The 13,654-nt window shown below is 44.1% G+C and overlaps 2 protein-coding genes across 3 annotated transcripts in view; one reads left to right on the forward strand and one right to left on the reverse strand.

Moving 5' to 3' along the window:
- Positions 1-1,339, forward strand: part of actl6a (actin-like 6A) — a 29,792-nt gene extending 28,453 nt beyond the window's left edge. The window contains exon 14 of the mRNA XM_038815225.1: positions 735-1,339. Coding sequence (XP_038671153.1) covers positions 735-815 — 81 coding nt within the window. The 3' untranslated portion in view covers positions 816-1,339. The remainder of the gene's footprint in view (positions 1-734) is intronic.
- On the reverse strand, positions 1,326-13,483 carry mrpl47 (mitochondrial ribosomal protein L47). Of its 2 annotated transcripts, none has more exons than XM_038815227.1 (7): positions 13,344-13,483; positions 7,957-8,102; positions 6,879-6,939; positions 6,542-6,638; positions 6,139-6,269; positions 5,186-5,281; positions 1,326-1,505 (listed from the first exon to the last, which is right to left on the reverse strand). In XM_038815227.1, the coding sequence occupies exons 1-7, from the start codon at positions 13,406-13,408 to the stop codon at positions 1,391-1,393; spliced, it is 711 nt and encodes a 236-aa protein (XP_038671155.1). In that variant the 5' UTR covers positions 13,409-13,483; the 3' UTR covers positions 1,326-1,390. The 2 variants fall into 2 exon arrangements, with proteins under 2 accessions (XP_038671155.1, XP_038671156.1); XM_038815228.1 differs by having other exon boundaries at positions 13,386-13,423.
- Between the last annotated feature and the right edge of the window lie 171 nt (positions 13,484-13,654).

Genomic DNA, 13,654 nt, shown 5'->3' on the forward strand with positions numbered 1-13,654 from the left:
CAGTGCTAACCACTGTGCCCCGTGCCACTCTTTGCATCATCCTTCCATGATGTCATCTTCCAGTTGCAGTGCAAGCAATGGCAGCTACCTGGGGTCGGCTGTTTTCCTTTGAAACAACATCAGCTCTCATGGCATCTAATTAGATGCCTGACCCCTGTCCCTCCCCCACCCCAATAAAACACCGCTAGGAGTCCTGCAAACAACCGAGGCAGGGCCAACTTGGCTTTCCAGCCATTTGTCCAGACTTCTTGCTTTAAGTATGTAATTCAGCATTACAATATAGTTCCAGGTCCGTCATTTCATAATCTTTCGTTTTCGAATGCTTCCTACAGGTCAAGTACTTCAACTCTGGGGGAGGAGGTTGGATTGAAAAGGTGCTAGATTTCAGAATTTGCTGCTTTTCCGGGAGAGAAACATCTATACCCCCTAATTCAGTGCATTGGGGACAGAATATGATCTGCATAATTTTCCTTTATTGAAGTACAACCTGTATCTGTCTGCCACTCAACTGTCCATAAACAATCCTATGGTTTAACTTGTACCCAAGTCTAGATCATTTGTATAAATGAAAATGAGGTTCCAGTGCTGTTGAGTGAAAAGCATGTATTTCGCACTGTCTGCTTTCTGTACTCTTCTGTACTCTGTCACTTATTCTGCTGTGATGTGTAAAATAATTGTGAATGAGTGGCATCTATGTTCCACTAACGCTGAGCTGAATTTTTAATGTTTTAAAGGGTACATTCCAGCAGATGTGGATCTCTAAGCAGGAATATGAAGAAGGAGGGAAGCAATGTGTTGAAAGAAAATGCCCTTGAACTTAAAGAAATTAGTTGTGGATACGTTACCTGTGAAGGTTTTACAACTGTCTTATTTTCTTTTATCCCAAGTAGGGTTCTCAGGAACAGTGCTCAACTTCTTGTGTACACTTTTTTCATGGGTTTCTTTGTATAGTGGCTAGATACTAATGTATATTTTATAAAGGTTTTTTAAAACTGTTCAGCCAATTTTATTGATCAACTGGGTCCCCAAAGACATACATTTATAAACTGTTTCAATTTACTATTTGTATTAGATGCAAATCATGCCATGTTTAAATAACACCAAATATGTCACACTAGTGATATTTGTGTAACAGTTTATCTTGTGCCTTTTATTGAATCAGTTGTTTACATGTCCGCCGAAGGTGAATCCAGCAGGAACAGTGGGATAAACCTACCTGCAATAATCCTTGATTACCTGCAACCACTCTTATCAATTTACAATTTGTACTGTGTATTTCAAAACTCGCATAGACTGTTTAAATTATGCAACTTCAGACAATAAAACATCTTTTACCCTTTTTATTTACAAGTTTATTTCCACATTTGTACATTTTCTTCACATTGCAAGGTTAACTTTGTGCTGATGCAGATCGCTGAGGGAATTTTTCACGTAGAACTTTTTCTTCCTCCTTTTTTGCTTTTTCGGTATTGTTCTTTTTATATAGATGTTTCTCAATACGCCGCCTAGCACAAATAAAATAGTTATTTTTTTTGCATGATACCATTTTGCTAATTTCTCCCAAGACTCCCTCACTGTCTCTAAATTATCAGACTGCTTGTAAAACATCCAGTACTGGATGAGCAAAGATTTACTTCAACTAAACATTGGGAAGACCAAAGTCATCAGTCCATGCTCTGGCTGCTGCCTTTTTTGACCCTGGGATAAGCTTCCAAAAGCCTATATTGTGCCCTCACTAAGGTTATCTATTCCTTTCTCTAATTACTGCTTGACTACTCCTGCCTCATCTATTTCTTTTGTTACCACTAGACCTGAGCATTCAAATGAAATCCTGGCCAGCCTCCCTCATTCTAGTGATGTGCTCATCTAAATCTTCGTTCCTTATTGCACCTAAAGTCTTGTTTATCCATCAGTCCCTACTGACTTACATTATCTCCTAGTTTTAAAAAAAAACTTAAATTCTCATTCCTATTTTGAAATCCTTTGCTCCTCCATCGCTAAACTGTTCCAGCCCTGTAAATCTGTAAGATATCTATGCTTCTCCATTGCTGACATCTTAGCATCCCAGATTTTAATTAGTTTTTAATTAGTTGAGTTTATTTATAGCTACAGAAAACATCGTCCAGTAGCAAAGCAGCACAGGCCACACAGTACTGGTTTCTTGGTTGGGTGACAGGTTTGGTTTCAGTTTTGGTAAAGTTCAAGTTGAGCATTAGTTTGATGTCGAGACCGCTAGGGTATTAACTCTATCTTTTACAAAAATCTCATGTTTAAACAAATTTTACCGAAAAAACAAGTTGGAGCAACATCCAAACGTTTAATCTTACAGAAAACATGTAAGCCACAATTGTTATTGAAGACGACCATTCGGCCTATTGAGTCGGCACTGACCATCCGAAAGAGCACCCTACCTCAGCCCCCACCTAACCCTTTTGGACACTAACGGGTAATTTAGCATGGCCAATCCACCTAATCTGCACACCCTTAGACTGTGGGGGGAAAAACCAGAGCACCCAGAGGAAACTCACGCAGACACTGGAAGAATGTGCAAACTCTACAGTCATCCAAGGTCAGAATTGAACCCTGGTCCCTGGCGCTGTGAGGCAGCAGTGTTAACCAAGGTAGAAGGAGGCCATTTGGCCCATTGTGTCTGCCTGCACTAGCTCTCAAAAGGAGCATTATGGCTTAGTGTCATTACCTATACCCCTGCATACTGTTTCTATTCAAGTATTGTTTCCATTCACGTCATCGTCTAATGCCCTCTTGAATGCTTCAATTGAACCTTTGAGGCAGTGTTTTCCAGCATCTAAACGTTCACTCTTTACAGAAAACATGCAAATGGATATGTGATCCTCACTGCCATAGCAGGTTTGCACCCTCGTGCATTAAAGATGATATTTAAAATATTTTAAGCGTTTCTTACATTCATTTGTTAAGTAAATGTTACAGTATTTTTTTACTGAAAGGGTCTAAGCTTGGGTAGATGTTGCAAATCAAGGGGTACAGTCGGCAAGAGAGCAAAATAGTAATGAGGGTCAGAAAATGGCAAGAAGAGAGAGGGGGAAAAACCCAAGATTACACCAAATGTTCTGACATGTTAAAAAGATGACAAAAAGGCAAAACTAAAGGCTTGGTATCAAATGTAGCATTCATAATGCCTGCTATCAATTCATTTATTTGAGGTAACTAAATATGATTTGATGGCCATTATGGAGACCTGACTGCAGGATGACCAGAATCGGATTTGAATATTGAGGGAAATATGACATTCAAGAATAGGAAGCTGGGTAAATGTGGAGGAGTAGCTTTGTTAATCAAGGATGATATTGGTGTGATAGTTAGAGATGACCTAGGTTCAGTAAATCAGGATGCAGAATACATTTGGGTGGGGATGAGGAATAGTAGGGCAAAGAAGTCACTAGTGGGAATGGTTGACAGGCCCCCTAACAGTAACCACAATGTAGGACGAATTAAATAAGAAATATTAGGTGCTTGTGATAAAGGGTTGGCAATAATCATGGGTGATTTTATTTAACGTATAAATTGGAAAAAATTAGATTGGCAGTAGGAGCAGAGATGAGGAACTCGTGCTTGAGTGTTTATTTGAGCAGCACATCTAGCTGGTTATATTAGTTAGTATTGTGTAATGTGACAGAATTAATGAATGACCTCAGAGTAAAGGCGTCCCTAGGTAGCAGCAATCCGTGTGAATTTCACATCCAGGTTGAAAGGGTTCAAGACTCTGGAATACTAGGCTAGGCAGTTCTGTAGAAGGGACAATTGAATCTGAAACATTAACTCTGTTTCTCTCCACAGATGCCAGACCTGTTTATCCAGCATTTTCTGTTATTCCAGCATCTGCAGTTGTAGAGGAGCAGTGGCAGACATTTAAAAGGATTTTTCAGAATAGGTACATCTAAATGGGGAGGATCCACCATCCATGATTAACTAAAGTTAACAAAAGTATTAAACTTGAAAAAATATTGCTGCGCCAAGATGAGTGGCTGGTCAGATAATTGGTCAGAATATGAATAATGGCAGAGAATGACAAATGTTAATCAGGAGAAATTGTGGAGATGCCGGCATTGGACTGGGGTGAGCACAGTGAAAAGTTTTACAACACCAGGTTAAAGTCCAACAGGTTTGTTTCAAACACTAGCTTTTGGAGCACTGCTCCTTCCTCAGGTGAATGCTCCTTCCTCATTCATCTGAAGAAGGAGCAGTGCTCCGAAAGCTAGTGTTTGAAACAAACATGTTGGACTTTAACCTGCTGTTGTAAGACTTCTTACTGTAATCAGGAGAAAGGAATTGGAACACGAGAGGAAGTTGCTAGAAATGCAAAAACTGATGCCAAGAGTTTCTACAGGTATTTAAAAAGGAAATAAGTCAGTAAAGTGAGTGTTGGTCTTCTAGAGAGTGTCAAAGGAGAGTGAATAGTCGATGATGAGGAAATGGCGGATGAAAACAAACAAATATTTTGCTTCTGTCTTCAAAGGATACAAAAAACATTCCAGTAATAGCTGTAAAGTGGGAGGTGGAGGGGAACTTGGTGAAATGACAATCAATAGGAACGTGATACTGAGCAAACTGATGGAGTGGCAGCCTAACTGGGCTTTAGGTCCTGATGAACTTCATCTTAGGGTCTTAAAAAGAGGTGGCTAATAAGATAGTAGAAACATTGGTGTTAATTTTATTTTCCAAAATTTGCAACATTCTTCAACACTTCTATCATACTGGAAAGTAGCACATATAAACACTCTATTCAAGGGGTGGGGTGTTGTGGTGCAGTGGATAGCGTCCCTGCCTCTTGAGACAGAAATTCCAGGTTCGAGTCCAACCCCAGCACTTGATGGCCAAGCAAGGAGTGTTCATAACACAGCAAAATAGGTTGAATGTCAACTTGCAAATCCTTCCAACACTGACGGCTAGTGGTAAGAGCGGGAGAGACTCCTGGTTAGCTATGTTTGATACAGGGTGGTGCCCATCAAGCCATAAACTGGAAACAAACAGATCAGCCATGATCTTAATGAATGGCAGAATCGAGGGGCTGAATGGCCTACTGCTCCTATTTTGCATGCTCCTGCTCTGAAATATCACATTTATGGTTAAAAAATTAATGGATGACATTACTGCACACATTGTAAATTAAGCTGAATGCTAAACCAATAAAATTCTGATTTATTACCTCACAAAAATATCCACGAATGGTGGTGTGTAAAATCGTTTTCTTCTGTATATCTTGTTTAGGTACCAAGGAATGGGCCATTCCCTACATTTGTGCCTAGAAAGAAGAAACCGATAAAATACATGCCCACCACTTTCTATTTCACCAATTTATCAACTGTAGCATGGAAACTTAGTATAACAGCAGACCGTATTAGAGTGCAAACTACCTTGAATAAAATGGTGGATTCACTGATACTTCAATAACTTCACTGGAAAATTTCCGTGGCAGGATTATTTGTTTTTGGATTGGGAAGTCTCATCACATCAAGTTCATGATAACCATCAAAATTTCAAATTAAGCTCCACAATATTCCTGTTTTCAGTGATTCTGTATCTTTAAATGTTGATTCTTCTATTTCTATCAGCCATTAAAAACTCATGCAGTACAAGTAAAAATAATAGAACTGATTGCTGCTCCTCCAAGGTTCTAGCATCTAGCATAATACTAATTAATATTGTACGTTTGATATTTGTATAACTTTGATTTGTGAGCATACCATACCAGAAGGATTAATACCATCCTGTTCTATTGATCGGCTTGCTCAGTGGTAATATTCTTGGACCAGAAAGCTGTGGGCTTTGGCCCCACTCCAGTACTCAATGGACAATTCCATAATAAATCTAATTGTGTTTTGAATTGTCTTTTATGTGTAGATCTGCCATACCACATTTTCATATTTACATAGCTTTTACTTCTGAACTATTTAGAGAATTGACTACTCCTTCACCTTTACATAATTTTAGACACTCTGGATCGATTGAAATGTTAACACAACAGAAGAAAAGAATTCAATTCTAACACAGCCTCTGTAACAATGAGAACTCAAAACCAAAATTGAAATGTGTTTTTTATGAAAGATATGCACATCTGGCAAAATACATTTCAATGTAATAAACAAACTTGTTTCTCACCATATGTTGTGCCCAAAGATGTCCCTCCTCCAAGCTCCAGGACGGCCTTTTTCCTGTCCAGTCTGCAGCAATCTCAGAGCATCTTCACGTTCTTGAACAATTGAGTCAATTCTTGCCATAGATCGTTCTACCTATTAATAATAGGACATTTTTGTCTATATATTTCAAACATGGAAACCAGAGAATACACCTCTGTGTTATAATTAGTGTGCAATATTTGTGGACTGGAATAGTTGAAGATGACCAGGATAAGCTGCTGAGACAAACCCAAGTCACACAACCACTGCTAACTTAAATTGTGGCAAACCGTTTGAATTCATCTTTGGAAAGTATTGTAGTTTTACAATGTGAATTAAAATCAAGAAATATTAGGTTCAGAACAGTCTGGCAGTTTATTCCTTACTTTCTTTATGCGCTCTGGACTTGGCATTTGTAATCGTTGTCGCTTTGCTTCTTGCTCTAAAGTCAAAAGCATGTTCTTTTCTTTGAGAAGGACATACCTGCAGCAAGAATATAATTAATGTTATCATGAAACACAAAAAAGTGAAAGAAAGCTCCGGATCAAGAAAATTGACTTTTCCAAACAAACATACAGCCCAGAACGGTTACAACAGAGGAGACAATTTGGCCCATCGAGTCCATGCCAAATGACAATCATCACTAAAGTACTTTTTCCACAGTAGGAAATTATTTTAAACATCTGGGATTAGACTATACAACTAAAGCACCACAAAATATACCAGAGCTTGTGTAAATCTTCGTTGCTTTTTATTCGTAGCTGTTTTGCTGTCCAAGGTGCACCTAGAAAGCAAGTCCAATAGCACAATTTAGATTCCACAATCAAGGTAGAAGACGAATCCTATAAAAGTACAAATTACCAGGATTGAAACAAAAAAATGTTATATTAAATAGTGATTAAATGTGTTTAGCTTGGGTTGTAATATCCTGAAAACCGGCGGAAAGAAAGGGTGAGTAACAGGTTTTACAACTTTGAGATCCTAGAAAAACAATTGAAAAAATTGATAAATTTCAAATTCAACATAACAAAATGGAGGAAGAGCAGATAGGGTGGGTGGTATGTTTACAGATTGGAACAGCCATGAAAGTGGAATGGCTATCAAACTATTAGAATAGAAACAAACAATGCTAGAACATAAAAGGCCGCAGGCTGGAATTGACAGATTATTTCATCAAAAGGCGATTACCAGTTTTCTAATATTTTGTTTGAATTGTTGGAAAAACTTCTCCATCAATGGCATCATTATTGAAGTCCTACAGATTTGGGTTTTATAAGGTAAAAATTGTGTGGAAAACAATTGTTTGATATGTTAAAGAAAGTAGTTTTAGAATTAGAGGTTCTGAGATTGACTTGTGGACAGAGAAGATAGATCAAAAATAATGATAAACCACTCGGGTTGTAATCGATTAGATTAGTGAGAGACATGAAGAAACTACCAATAATTCAAATAAAATGTTTATTGTCTCAAAGAACATGGAGACAATGGTTAATTGCACTGCAAAAATAAATGTGGGAAAACAGTTGAAAAAGTAGATGGATTTAGACCAGCAATATGTCTAATGCCATAAAATTTTTGATAACTAACTATAGATATGAAGGAGAGAGAGGAGACATCAATCAATTATGACAACTGATTTGAGGAAAAAGACATTCTGTACTTTAGAAGTGCATCGTGCTAGTTTCTTTTAAATTAAAAGTTTATATAAAGACAACCTACAATAAATAGTTCAAAATTATTTCATTACTATGTAAATGTGTTTAGAAAGTATCAATTTAGAATTTTGCAAAAAACAACTTACCAGATTTTACAGTCTGTTCTCCCCAGTTCTTACGGTCATCAAAAAATTCCTCCAGTCCTTGACAGAAATGAGAAGTGTGCAGGGATCTACACGGTAGACTCAGGCTCGATCCTAGCCCAATTTTCTGAAACTTTGTCAAGTTTCCCCTTTAATAACAGGAACATGTTGACAAGTTATGGAATGCCATCTTCAGTTTACAAATCGACTTTATGAACAATGATTCATTGAAATATTCCATTTTGTTTCAATGTCCATCATTTCATAGTACAGGAGCTCCAAATGGCCATGTTTCTTGATAGACATTTTCATTCCTTTCTTGTTTCCTCCCATTATCATACTTTGCTTAGTCACACTGCTACTTGTGAGTACATCTTTGTTTTCCCTTTTCCAGGTCTCACAGGTTAATGACAAAGCCATATGTAACTATTTAAACGGTCAAACTCCTCTAAGAACTTAAAGAACCGAAACTGCCATCTGCTCCCATCTAGAATTTACATCTGAGCCATGTCCTGGGAAGTGTGTATATTTAAAAAAAAAAAAAAATTTTTATTCCAGTTTTTCAATAACAAATTTTCACCCCACAATTTAAAACAAACAAGGCGTGTTTCCACACCAACACAAGAAAAGAACTCACCCCCCCAAAATAAATAATAACAAAAAACCAACTGCAATACAAGAAAGAAGAAAATAACAACATAGCAAACCCACCGCCGCAAAAACAAACCCCCTAACCATCCCCAAACTCCCCCCACCCCCCCCCCCCCCCCCAAGTTGCTGCTGAGACCGACCACACTCTACCCCCTCGCCAGGAAGTCGAGAAAGGGCTGCCACCGCCGAAAGAACCCCTGTACCGACCCCCTCAGGGCAAACTTCATCCTCTCCAACTTGATGAACCCAGCCATGTCGTTGATCCAGGCCTCCGAACTCGGGGGCCGCGTATCCCTCCACTGTAACAGAATCCTTCGCTGGGCTACTAGAGACGCAAAGGCCAGAATGCCGGCCTCTCTCACCTCCTGCACTCCCGGCTCCGAAGCTACCCCAAAGATCGCGAACCCCCAGCCCGCCTTGACCCTAGACCCAACCACTTCCAACAAAATCCCCGCCACCCCTTTCCAAAACCTCTCCAAGGCCGGACAAGCCCAGAACATATGGGTGTGGTTTGCCGGGCCTCCCGAACACCTCCCGCACCTGTCTTCCCCTCCGAAGAACCGGCTCATCCTTGCCCCTGTCATGTGAGCCCTACGCTGCATCTTCAGCTGAATTAGGCTGAGCCGTGCGCGAGGAGGAATTTACCCTCTCCAGGGCGTCCGACCACGTTCCATCTTCAATCTCTTCCCCTAGCTCTTCCTCCCACTTCGCTTTGAGCTCTTCTACTGAGGCCTCCTCCTCCTCCTGCATCAGCTGGTAAATAGCCGAGATCTTTCCTTCACCGACCCACGTCCCCGAAAGCACCCTATCTTGCACCCCCCTTGGCGGCGGCCGCGGAAACTCTGCCACCTGCCTCTTAACAAATGCCCTGACCTGCATATACCTAAAAGCGTTCCCAGGGGGGAGGCTCCACTTCCCCACCAGCTCCTCCAGAGTCGCGAACTTCCCATCCAGGAAGAGGTCCCCAAACTGTCTGATGCCTGCCCTGTGCCAACTCCCAAATCCTCCACCCGTTCTCCCCGCCGCAAAACGGTGATTGCCCCGTATCGGGGCCCAAACTGAGGCCTTCACTTCCCCCCTATGCCGCCTCCACTGTCCCCAGATTTTAAGGGACGCAACCACCACCGGGCTCGTGGAGTACTTTGCCGGGGGGAGTGGAAGTGGGGCCGTCACCAAAGCCTCCAGACTCATACCCGCACAGGACACCACCTCCAATCTCTTCCATGCGTCACCCTCCCCTTCCGTCACCCACCTGCGAATCATCGCCACGTTCGCCGCCCCATAATATCCACACAGGTTGGGCAGCGCCAGGCCCCCTACCTCCCTTCGCTCCAAAAATACCCTCCTTACTCTCGGGGCCTTCCGCGCCCACACGAACCCCAGAATCGACTTATTCACCATTCTGAAAAAAGCCTTTGGGATCAATATGGGGAGGCACTGGAAAAGAAACAAAAACCTTGGGAGCACCGTCATCTTAATCGACTGGACCCTGCTCACCAACGAAAGCGGTAGCGCGTCCCACCTCCTAGACTCCTCCTCCATCTGCCCCACCAGCCTCGAAAAGTTAAGCCTATGCATGGTCCCCCAGGTCTTAGCCACCTGGACCCCAAGATACCTAAAGCTCCTCTCAGCCCTCTTCAACGGGAGTTCACCTATCTCCCTCTCCTGATCCCCCGGATGCAGGACAAACAACTCACTTTTTCCCACATTGAGCTTATAGCCCGAAAAGTCCCCAAACTCCTCAAGTATCTTCAGCACCTCTGGCATCCCCTCAGCCGGATCCGCGACATACAACAGCAGATCATCTGCGTACAGCGACAACCGGTGCTCCTCCCCCCCCACACAATCCCCCTCCAACTCTTCGAGTCCCTCAGCGCCATGGCCAGGGGCTCAATCGCTAATGCGAAGAGCAGGGGAGACAAGGGGCATCCCTGCCTCGTCCCCCTGGAAAGCCGAAAGTCCGCCGACCTCCTCCCATTCGTCACCACACTCACCATCAGGGAGCTGTACAGCAACCTCACCCAGCTGATGAACCCCTCACCAAACCCAAACCTCCGCAACACCACCCACAGGGAACTCCACTCCACCCTATCAAAAGCTTTCTCCGCATCCATGGACGCCACTATTTCTGACTCCCCAGATGCCGGCGCCATCATGACATTCAGGAGCCTCCGCACGTTGGCATTCAGTTGTCTCCCCTTTACAAACCCCATTTGTTCCTCATGAATCACCGTCGGGACCACATCCTCCACCCTCCAGGACAGCACCTTTGCCAACAACTTGACATCTACATTAAGGAGCGAGATCGGCCTGTAGGACCCACACTGAAGGGGGTCCTTGTCCCGCTTCAGGAGCAAAGAGATAATTGCCCTGGACACCGTTGGGGGCAGAGCCCCCCCCCCCCCCCCCACCCCGCCCCCAGCCTCATTCAGGGTCCTCACAAGCAGAGGGCCCAGCAAATCTGAAAATTTCTTGTAAAATTCCACCGGGAACCCGTCAGGCCCCGGCGCTTTCCCTGTCTGCATACTTCCCAACGCCTCCACCAGCTCCTCCAACTCGATTGGGGCCCCCAAACCCTCCACCCGCTCCTCCAACTCGATTGGGGCCCCCAAACCCTCCACCCGCTCGTCCCCTCTGGGAAGTGTGTATATTAAAGACATAGGGCCGACATAATGGGACAAAAGCAGAGTCCCGCTTGGCACTGCTACTTAACAGCACAATGCCATTTTTTTGGGGCCTTGGCGAGGTACGCTCTGCCGGAGCCACACTTACCTGATTTCCTGCACTGACGGGCTCAGTTCACCAGTGTAGGAAGTGTATTTGCAGATCGGGGTGTCATTTTGAAATGCACCCTGATCTTTCGACCCCCCTTCCCAATACTCCACTGCGGCCTCCGGGCATCCACACTCCCTCCCCCTCCCCTGCAACTGCACCCAACCTACCTCTTAGGGTTCCTCAAGCACCATCTCGACCCACTTCCTAAGGGCAAGGCACCTCCAGAGCCAAACCCTGGCATGGGAAACAGGCATGTAAGCACTTCCAGTGCCCCGCCAGCCTGGTAGTGCCATCTTGGCATCCTGGCAGTGACAGGGCACCAGGCTGACAGTGTCAAACTGTTAGGGTACTACCCTGCCTAGAGCCCGACCACCTGGGGGGGGGTCTCTAATGGCCTGGAAGACACCCACCCCCAGTTGCCATTATGCCTGGTCCATGTTTGTGGAAACCAGTGATAAACTGCGCCCTGGGAGAATATGTTGCAGACATATAATAATAATCTTTATTAGTGTCACAATTAGGTTTACATTAACACTGCAATGAAGTTACTGTGAAAATCCCCTAGTCGCCACACTCCGGCGTCTGTTCGGATACACTGAGGGGGAATTCAGAGTGTCCAATTCACTTAATAAGCACGATTTTTGGGACTTGGAGGAAACCGGAGCACCCGGAGGAAACCCATGCGACACTGGGAGAACGTGCAGACTCCACACAGACAGTGACCCAAGCAGGGAATTGAACCTGTGACTCTGGCGATGTGAAGCAGCTAACCACTGTGCTACCGTGTTTAAATGAGCCTAATGGTTAATTTAAATATGTTAATCTGGATTTTGCCTATCGGGGGCCAGATCCAGATTGCGACATCTTGAGAGATCTTGCTAAATTTCGCGAGCCGAATCTCGTGAGGCCTCACGCAAGACTCAACAGCCGTGTCACAAGGCCATTAAATCATACCCACCATTCTGCAATTTAAAAAAAATCTTTGTTCATGTAGCATGGATGTCGCTGGCTAGGTCAGCATTTATTGCCCATCCCATTGCCCTTGAGATGGTGGTGTAGATATACCCCCAGTGCTGATGGGAAGTGTTCCAGGATTCTGACCCAGCAACAGTGAAGGAAAGGGCAATATATTTCCAAGGTAGAATTGTGCGTGGCTTGGAGGGAAACTTGAATATATGGTGTTCCAATGCATGTTTTGCTCTTGTCGTTCTTGGCGGTAGTAGCCTAGATTTGGAAGCTTCTGTCTTGGAAGTCTTGATGAGTTCCTGCAGTGCATCTTGTAGATGGCACACACTGCTGCCTCTGTTCAGCCGTGGCAGAGGGAGTGAATGTTTGTGGGTGGGGTGCCAATCAAATGGGATCCTGGGTGCTGTTGAGGGTTGTTGGAGCTGCACTCATCCAGACAAGTGGAGATTATTCCATCACATTCCAGGCTTGTGCCTTGTATATGGTGGACAGGCTTTGGGGGGGGGGGGGGGGTCAGGAGGTGAGTTACTTGCCGTAGGATTCCTAGCCTTTAACCTGCTCCGGTAGGCACAGTTGGGTAGTCTAGTTCAGTTTCTGGTCAATGGTAGCCCCCAGGATATTGATTGTTGGGGGGGGGGGGGGGGGGGGGTTGATAACGCTGTTGAATGTCAAGGGGCTGTGGTTAGATCTTCTCCTGTAGGAAACGTGTGAGGTGAATATCACTTTTCCAGGTCTTGCTGCATTTGGAGATGGGCTGCTTCAGTACCCCGGGGGGGGAGTGGCGAATGGAGGTGAACATCCCCACTTCTGATCTTATGATGGAAGGTAGGTCATTGATGAAGCAGCTGGTTGGTCCTTGGACACTGCCCTGAGGAACTCCTACAGTGATGTCCTAGAGCTGAGATGATTGAGCTCCAACCACCTTCCCCGATACCAGGTACTCTCCTTGCCCTCCCCCCCCCGCTGGTAATCCCCTTGCCCACCCCCCAGGTACTCACGCGCTGACCCCGCCTCTGAAGATGCCGTTAAACCGTCCGCACCAGCTCGCAATGCGCGCCGCCATCTTCCACCCACAATTCACAGCGCCGCCGGTAACCAGGCAACCGGCCTTCCGAGTCGCTCATTGGTCAATATGAACACCGAAATTAGTTTTCAGTCGTTTTCCGTCCCTAAATAGATATCTCAACATTGCACCGTGTTTATGCAGCCTGGACGGCCCAGTCTATGTGTCAATACCAATATAAAATACTGCGGATGCTGATAATCTTAAATAAAAACTGAAAATGCTCTCCTTTTGTCAGCGCTCACT

Source organism: Scyliorhinus canicula, chromosome 13 (genome assembly GCF_902713615.1).
Source record: "Scyliorhinus canicula chromosome 13, sScyCan1.1, whole genome shotgun sequence".
In the NCBI taxonomy this organism is placed as follows: Eukaryota; Metazoa; Chordata; class Chondrichthyes; order Carcharhiniformes; family Scyliorhinidae; genus Scyliorhinus; species Scyliorhinus canicula.

Bases quoted from the DNA above. Each gene is read 5' to 3' on its own strand.
- mrpl47 (XM_038815227.1), bottom strand. From the start codon at position 13,408: ATGGCGGCGCGCATTGCGAGCTGGTGCGGACGGTTTAACGGCATCTTC. The intron at 8,103-13,343 runs GTGAGTACCTGG...CTGTTATTAAAG, and splicing joins TTCAGAGGCGGGGTCAGCGC to GGGAAACTTGACAAAGTTTC. The intron at 6,270-6,541 runs GTAAGGAATAAA...TATTATTAATAG, and splicing joins GTCCAGAGCGCATAAAGAAA to GTAGAACGATCTATGGCAAG.